Source organism: Garra rufa, unplaced genomic scaffold (assembly GCF_049309525.1).
Source record: "Garra rufa unplaced genomic scaffold, GarRuf1.0 hap1_unplaced_934, whole genome shotgun sequence".
NCBI lineage: Eukaryota > Metazoa > Chordata > Actinopteri > Cypriniformes > Cyprinidae > Garra > Garra rufa.
In genome coordinates this window covers 1-8632 of record NW_027395199.1, presented here as the reverse complement: position 1 = coordinate 8632, position 8632 = coordinate 1, and the positions used below count along the sequence as shown (strand labels likewise).

At 36.8% G+C, this 8632-nt stretch overlaps 1 protein-coding gene across 1 annotated transcript; it reads right to left on the bottom strand.

Annotated features, from left to right (window-relative positions):
- Window positions 1–5349: 5349 nt before the first annotated feature.
- On the bottom strand, window positions 5350–8604 carry aqp11 (aquaporin 11). The gene is made up of 3 exons (XM_073833127.1): window positions 8103–8604; window positions 7015–7131; window positions 5350–6831 (listed from the first exon to the last, which is right to left on the bottom strand). Exons 1-3 carry the CDS (start codon window positions 8461–8463, stop codon window positions 6719–6721), a joined length of 591 nt encoding a protein of 196 aa, XP_073689228.1. The 5' UTR covers window positions 8464–8604; the 3' UTR covers window positions 5350–6718.
- Between the last annotated feature and the right edge of the window lie 28 nt (window positions 8605–8632).

The following is an 8632-nucleotide window of genomic DNA, read 5'->3' as shown; positions in this document are numbered from 1 at the left end:
ACTGGTTCTGGACAGAAAGTGATGAACTGACCAGCCTTCTTTCACTCACACACTTCAAAAAATAATTCATCCAAAAATGTCAATTCTACCATTTATATACACCAAACACGTTTGATTCTCAATCAGAACAATGACTGTATTACTGCTGTTGTGTTGAAGCTCCTGCGTGACTCTGAATTCCTCAATCTGTTGACAGATGAACTGCGTTTCTGTACGGCTGATTGAAGCACTTCAGTGGGGCATGATGGGAAACCAGCTCAATCTCCAAGCTCTTATAGCATTTCTGTCTCTCCTCTCTTGAATTTAATGGCCTGTTTTACACCACGGCTGTAAATTTCCCCGAGCCACGGCCTTGTGTAGCTCCCACTAATCTATTTTGTAGTTTTCCCTCAAGACCAAGTTCCAGAATGATCCTCCTCAGTGGAGCGATGTTCATGCGTTTGTTAGAGATTTCAATAAATACAGCTGTTTTTGTACCAAAGCCTCTTTTTTCCATATTTGGTCTCTTTCTTTGAAATATCAGGCAGTTCTTTTGATAATTTGTTGTAGTGTTGAAGTGTGCTAAAAATACTCATTTAGCTAATTTTTGGGTTGTTCTCAGTTTGTACAAGTCAGATGTTTATGAGATGTTTGTCTAATCATTTCCTGTGTATTTCCTCACAGGAGATCAAATATTTTAGTGGTGAATTCATCCAGAAGTGCTATGGCTGAATCTCACCCATAGCTGTCAAGAAATGTCAATATAATATCATATAAAGAAAGATATTAAAGAAATCATATTCTGTTTGATGATAACCATATTTTAGGGCCATTAAGATTTTTTTTTTTTTTTTTTTTTTTTTTTTTTTTTGGTATTATGGTTAACTAAAATGAAAACCATAAAAATGCATTACTTGAGATCAAATAAACATTAAAATTAAATAAATAATTTTTTTTAAATAATTATTTCAGCTAGATGCAAATGCAACATTGTAAAAATAAATACATTTAAATCGTTTTAAAAAGTAATAAATATTTATTTAAATAAGCTCAATAATAATAATAATAAAAACTATATAGTTGTTTAGACAAAAAAATTAAACAAATTAAATAAGAAGTCTGTAAAATATTAATTAAAATGAGAAATTCTAACAAAAACTATAATAGTATTTCAATTATACTAAAATAACTGATGCATAATGTGGTTTTTTTTTCAGGATTCTTGATGAATAAAGGGTTAAAATGAACAGCATTTATTCAAAATAGAAATCTTTTCTAACAAATATAAGTCTTTGCTATCACTTTTTATCAATTTAACACATCTTTGCTGAATAAAAGTATTAATTTCTTTCAAAATAAGAGGGAATAAACATTTACTGACTCCAAACTTTTAGATGGGAGTTTATATTTTTACAAAAGATTTCTATTTTAAATAAACACTGATTTTTTTTTTTCAACTTTTTATTTGTTAAAGAATCCTGCAAAGAAAAATCACAGGTTCCAACTAAATATCAAGTAGCACAACTGTTTTCAACACTGATAATCAATCAGCATATTAGAACGATTTCTGAAGGAACATGTGACATTGAAGTCTGGAGTAATGATGCTAAAAATTCAGCTTTGCATCACAGGAATAAATTACATTTTAAAATATATTCACACAGATAACAGTTATTTTAAATTAAAATATTTTTTCACAATATTACAGTTTTTTTCTGTATTTTTGATCAAATAAATGCAGCCTTGATGAGCAAACATTCTTAAAAACCATTAAAAATTGTACTGATCCCAAACCTTTGAGCGGCAGTGTTTAGGCAGTTTGTGCCTATGCTGTAGTTTGTTATTTCTGTCTCTGTTGATTAGGATTTAGTCCTAATGAAAGATGACAGCAGTGAGTACTGACACAGGACAGGCCAGGGCTGAGCAGTTCACACAAGTGCAAAATGCCTCAGAAATGAACTATTTATATATCTGTGGTGTAATATAATGGCCTCTAAATGAACTCCTTTCTAATTCTAATGATTCACTCATGATCTGTTACACACACCATCTGAAACTTACTCCCAATCTTTTAGCAATCGGTAGTTCTGAAGGCAGTCGGTGCTTCTGTAATTAAAACACCTTGAATAATCGCATCATTAGTGTATTTCACACAATATGAAATCTTGAAATGATTCATTTGTTTCCAGCACTCAGATATAAGATTAAGTAAGTAGTTCACCAGTACTCACTCTTAGATCATCCGAGATGTACAGTTGTGGCCAAAAGTTTTGAGAATGACACAAATATTAGTTTTCACAAAGTTTGCTGCTCAACTGTTTTTAGATCTTTGTTTCAGTTGTTTCTGTGATGTACTGAAATATAATTACAAGCACTTCATACGTTTCAAAGGCTTTTATCGACAATTACATGACATTTATGCAGAGAGTCAGTATTTGCAGTGTTGGCCCTTCTTTTTCAGGACCTCTGCAATTGGACTGGGCATGCTCTCAATCAACTTCTGGGCCAAATCCTGACTGATAGCAACCCATTCTTTCATAATCACTTCTTGGAGTTTGTCAGAATTAGTGGGTTTTTGTTTGTCCACCCGCCTCTTGAGGATTGACCACAAGTTCTCAATGGGATTAAGATCTGGGGAGTTTCCAGGCCATGGACCCAAAATTTCAACGTTTTGGTCCCGGAGCCACTTATCACTTTTGCCTTATGGCACGGTGCTCCATCGTGCTGGAAAATGCATTGTTCTTGCATTGTGTTGTTGGATTGTTGGAAGAAGTTGCTGTTGGAGGGTGTTTTGGTACCATTCTTTATTCATGGCTGTGTTTTTGGGCAAAATTGTGAGTGAGCCCACTCCCTTGGATGAGAAGCAACCCCACACATGAATGGTCTCAGGATGCTTTACTGTTGGCATGACACAGGACTGATGGTAGCGCTCTCCTTTTCTTCTCCGGACAAGCCTTTTTCCAGATGCCCCAAACAATCGGAAAGAGGCTTCATCAGAGAATATGACTTTGTCCCAGTCCTCAGCAGTCCATTCGCCATAATTTTTGCAGAAGATCAATCTGTCCCTGATGGTTTTTTTTGGAGAGAAGTGGCTTCCTTGCTGCCCTTCTGGACACCAGGCCATCTTCCAAAAGTCTTGGCCTCACTGTGTGTGCAGATGCGCTCACACCTGCCTGCTGCCATTCCTGAGCAAGCTCTGCACTGGTGGCACTCCGATCCCGCAGCTGAATCCTCTTTAGGAGACGATCCTGGCGCTTGCTGGACTTTCTTGGACGCCCTTCTTAACAATGCAGTGGAAAGTTTTTTTCGGGATTAAGTTCATTTTCATGGCAAAGAAGGACTATGCAAATCATCTGATCACTCTTCATTACATTCTGGAGTATATGCAAATTGCTATTATAAAAACTTAAGCAGCAACTTTTCCCATTTCCAATATTTATGTAATTCTCCAAACTTTTGGCCAGGACTGTAGATGAGTTTGTTTCTTCATCAGATTTAGAGAAATGTAGCATTACATCAATTGTTCACCAATGGATCCTCTGGAGTGAATGGGTACCGTCAGAATAAGAGTCCAAACAGCTGATAAAAACATCACAATAATCCACAATGAACATCTTTTGTTGGAAACTAATCCATCATTAAGGCATTTTACAAGTCCGTTATCCATTCGTCCAGGGAAAATGTCTGTCTCCTGTTGTCTCTCACATCAAAATCCAACCATATATTTAGTTAGAGCTGTTTTGGACTGGTTTGGTGTGTAGATTTCTCTCCTGATTCAGATTATGGACTCTTATTTTGGCCAGAAGTGACAGTTTAAAGTTAAAAATGTCTTAATAATTGATTTGTTTCATATAAACATGCAGCTTTTGGCTTCTCAAGATGTTAATTTATGGACTGAAGTGGTGTGGATTACTTGTAGATTATTGTGATGTTTTTATCAGCTGTTTGGACTCTCATTCTGACGGCACCCATTCACTTAGATCATCCAAGGCGTAGATGAGTTTGTTTCTTCATCAGATTTGGAGAAATGTAGCATTACATCACTTGCTCACCAATGGATCCTCTGGAGTGAATGGGTACCGTCAGAATAAGAGTCCAAACAGCTGATAAAAACATCACAATAATCCACAATGAACATCTTTTGTTGGAAACTAATCCATCATTAAGGCATTTTACAAGTCCGTTATCCATAATAACACTTCGTCCAGGGAAAATGTCTATCTCCTGTTGTCTCTCACATCAAAATCCAACCATATTTAGTTAGAGCTGTTTTGGACTGGTTTGGTGTGTAGATTTCTCTCCTGATTCAGATTATGGACTCTTATTTTGGCCAGAAGTGACAGTTTAAAGTTAAAAATGTCTTAATAATTGATTTGTTTCATATAAACATGCAGCTTTTGGCTTCTCAAGATGTTAATTTATGGACTGAAGTGGTGTGGATTACTTGTAGATTATTGTGATGTTTTTATCAGCTGTTTGGACTCTCATTCTGACGGCACCCATTCACTTAGATCATCGAAGATGTAGATGAGTTTGTTTCTTCATCAGATTTGGAGAAATGTAGCATTACTTCACTTGCTCACCAATGGATCCTCTGGAGTGAATGGGTGCCGTCAGAATAAGAGTAAAAAAAAAAACATTAAGAAATTTTACGAGTCCATTATCCATAATAACGCTTCTTCCAGGGAAAATGTCCATCTCCTGTTGTCTCTCACATCAAAATCCAGCCATATATTTATTTAGAGCTGTTTTGGACTGGTTTGGTGAGATTTCTCTCCTGATTTGGATTATGGACTCGTATTTTGGCCAGAAGTGACCGTTTAAAGTTGAAAATCTCTTAATAATTGATATATTTCTTAGAAACACACAACGTTTGCCTTCACAAGACATTAATTGATGGACTGGAGCAGTGTGGATTATTGTGATGTTTTTATCAGCTGTTTAGACCCTCATTTTGACGGCACCCATTCACTCCATAGGATCCATTGGTGAGCAGGTGACGTAATGCTACATACATTTCTCCAAATCTGATGAAGAAACAAACTCATCTACATCTTGGATGGTTTGAGGATAGGTACATTTTCAGAAAATGTCATTTTTTGTGCACTATTCCTTTAAACCTTGAATATGATAGCACGTCAAAGTCTATCAAGTCAACAATTCACTTTCATGAGTAAAGGTTCCATTATATAAGCAGCGTCTTCCAATGTTTAACTTTCGTTTGTTCTTGTTTGCTTGTCTTTCTTGCACGCTGTAGTGAGAAACAAAATGCCGTATCAGTTTCAGCTTCGGCAAAGGGTCAAAGTTCCATCAGAAACTATTTCACAATAGCCTGTTTGACCTCTCAGGTTAAGTAATCACTGAGCCATATGTTTTTATATGAAGTTTAATTACAAACAGATTTTAGCACTGCTTCATTGCAGTGTTATTATACCATGTTACACATTATGCATTTGCTTATCGATGCAAGACTCAATCTGGTCTGGTCTACCCAGGTTATTTTTTCCCAGGATAGTCCAAAGGCACTGCAAAACTGTGCTTAAGACTACTAGTACTACTATAACATTTACCTATTACTAGGTAAGAACCATCGCTAGTAGAATATAACACAAAATAGTATTCTAATAGCGACTGAACACTTTAGATCTCTTGTTTCAGGAATGTTCATGTGCTAAAATATGATTTAACATAACATACAGTTGTTTCTCGGCACACAGGCCATGTGCTTTTTATGAATGTTGCTGTAAACCTGCAGCTATATGCTATTATAGAATCATTGTGCTTAATGAATATGCATGTTCTCATTAAAAAAAGAGAGATTTAAAATATTTTCAAAGCATAGGCTTGACCAAAACCCTTCTAAATAAAAAAATAATAATTAAGGTCCCCTCAGTTTCATTATTCGGGGTTTCTGCAGGTTTTATGAAGAAAAATGTAGGACTTTTAAGACTAAGTAATAAAAAAACAATACTTCAATTTAATTTCTAAATGCGAATGCCTTGTATTAGTGCAAATGTCTAAAGACTTTTTAAATCAAGATACATTCACTTGAAAAGCAAAATGACATCATCTTATGAGAAATTGATCAAAATTAAATGAAACTTCATCAACACTGATTAAACTTAATTTTTGACCAGTAATATGCATTTATAAGAACTTCATTTAGACAAATTTAAAAGCGATTTTTTCAATATTTAGATTTTGTTGCACCCTCAGATTCCAGGTTTTCAGCCAAATATCATCCTATCTTAACAAAGCATACATCAATGGAAAGCTTATTTAAGCTTATTTTGATCTCATTTTTAAAAAGTTAACCCCTTAAGACTGATTTTGTAGTCCAGGGTCACATTTTTGATTAAAATAAGAAAAAATATCTCAACTTGATTCAAAAGTAAAAGTTTTCCTTCCCCATAGAACGATTTGGTTTGAAGTTTGTTCTTGTTTTAACCATAAATGGACTTTTCTCATAAAACAAGACTTAATATACACACTTTGCATGTCAAGTAAATGTATCTTGATTTAAGGATGTTTAGATATTTGTAAATAGAAATACAAGACAAAATACTGAGGTGGGGTATTCATTTTTCCAGTGCATGCAACATGTAAGAAGAGTGAATTAAGACCTTTTAAAACCTGCAGAAACCCTGGATATTATTGGAGATGAGCTAGATAATTACAGTGTATATTCACAGTATATAATCACATATGCATGAGTAATAATCAGTTATAAGGCCTTAATTCACTTCATCTTTTTCGTCTTGAGTGCATTAGAGTTCAAGTTCATCGGAATTGTGCGTTTTCCTGAAATAGCAGGGACTGTTTTGTCAAAAAGCAACAGAGAGCCTGTCATACCTGTGGGATAAGTGAGAAAAACAGCATGAATACATTCCTAAAGACATTTTATTGATTTGGCGTATTGTTAGTACTTGGACTTGTTTTCCTAACAAGAACAACTGTTTACACAACAGCCCCTTATGAATTTTTGGAGCTCTGACCATTAAAGGTCAAAGTGAAGGATGTAATACTAATGCTCACCCAGTATTGGTCCAATACAGTACACAAAACTGTACTCAGCAAAAGTGTTTCCAGGACAGGGGAACTGTATTGAGAACGCCAGTGCTGGGTTGAACACGGCGCCGGTGAGATGACCACCTTCGTAAAATACAGTACAGATGCTTCATAAGTACAGTTACGATACTAAGATGTTAATAGACTAGATTTGCATGCATTAAAGCATAGATGATAGATAGATGGATAGATAGATAAAAGTTATAGATTATAGGAAAGGAAAGGAGGTGAAGTGAGGCCAAGTATGGTGACCCATACTAGGAATTTGTGCTCTGCATTTAACCCATCCAAGTGCACACACACACCGTGAACACACACCCGGAGCAGTGGGCAGCCATTGCTGCGGCGCCCGGGGAGCAGTTGGGGGTACGGTGCCTTGCTCAAGGGACTCACCTCAGTCGTGGTATTGAGGATGGAGAGAGTGCTGGTTATTCACCTTCCCCACCGACAATCCCTGCCGGACCTGAGACTCGAACCCGCAACCTTTGGGTTACAAGTCCGACTCTCTAACCATTATATTTACGGCTGCCCCCTAAATATATATGTATGTATATACTTACATTATATAATTAGATATATAATTATAGATAAAAATATATAAATTATAGACGGAACAACAGAAAATTATATAGTCAGAGATAGAAAATGAAAGTCAGATTATCTATAATCTATCTTTATCTATCAACAATCTGACTATCATATTCTGTTGCTCTATCTATCTATCTATCTATCTATCTATCTATCTATCTATCTATCTATCTATCTATATTTTTCCGTCGTTATAATCTGACTATAATTTTCTGTAGTTCTATCTATCTATCTATCTATCTATCTTTATAGATAGATAGATAGATAGATTATAACGACGGAAAATAATAGATAGGTAAAAATGTTATAGACAGAAAGAGATATATAGATTAGATTATAGATAGATAGATATTGTTAACTTTGAGTCAATAAAAACCCTTGCACAGCTCAAAAAGTACCGTGGTGGTACCATGGTACTGACTACTTAGCTCTATTTGTACTGTTGTACCTGTGGCCAATGTACACACCTGCATAGACTAATGTAGTGATGACAGCAGCTACCGCAGGAACACTATACTTCTCCTCCACTTTCTCCAAGTTAGACGCCGCCGCGTGCATCACAAACGCGCAGCTCAGCTCCACCGCGGCGGCCCACAGCAGAGGCGCGTTAACGGGGCTGGTCGTGCATTTAAAGCCCGTCAGTGAGTGCTGTCTGTGCAGGTCAGAGAGCGCCAGTGCCCACACATGAGGCATCACGCTCCGCGCCACCACTGCTGATATCAGCTGGCATGAGATCCGCGTCAGTGCGCATCCTCGCGTCAGAGTCCCGCGGCAGAGCTGCTCTAGAGCGCCGGTCGGATTACAGATCGCGCCGTGGAACGAAAGCATGTGGACCACCGAGATGAGGAACGTGAGGGTCAGTCCGATCTGGGGCTCCAGTCCACCCACCTCGGCGAGCAGCTTTAACTCGTGCGTGCACGCGCATAGCTGAAAAGTGGAGATCAACTCCAGCACATAGGGGATCCAGTTTCGCTTTGGGAAAAGATATAACGCCGTC

What these genes read in the sequence shown, in the direction of transcription:
- aqp11 (XM_073833127.1), bottom strand. Translation starts at nt 8,463, where the DNA reads ATGCTTTCGTTCCACGGCGCGATCTGTAATCCGACCGGCGCTCTAGAG. An exon ending in CACTACATTAGTCTATGCAG is followed by an intron (nt 7,132 to 8,102) that starts GTGTGTACATTG and finishes TATTTTACGAAG; the next exon opens with GTGGTCATCTCACCGGCGCC. An exon ending in CTGTATTGGACCAATACTGG is followed by an intron (nt 6,832 to 7,014) that starts GTGAGCATTAGT and finishes CTTATCCCACAG; the next exon opens with GTATGACAGGCTCTCTGTTG.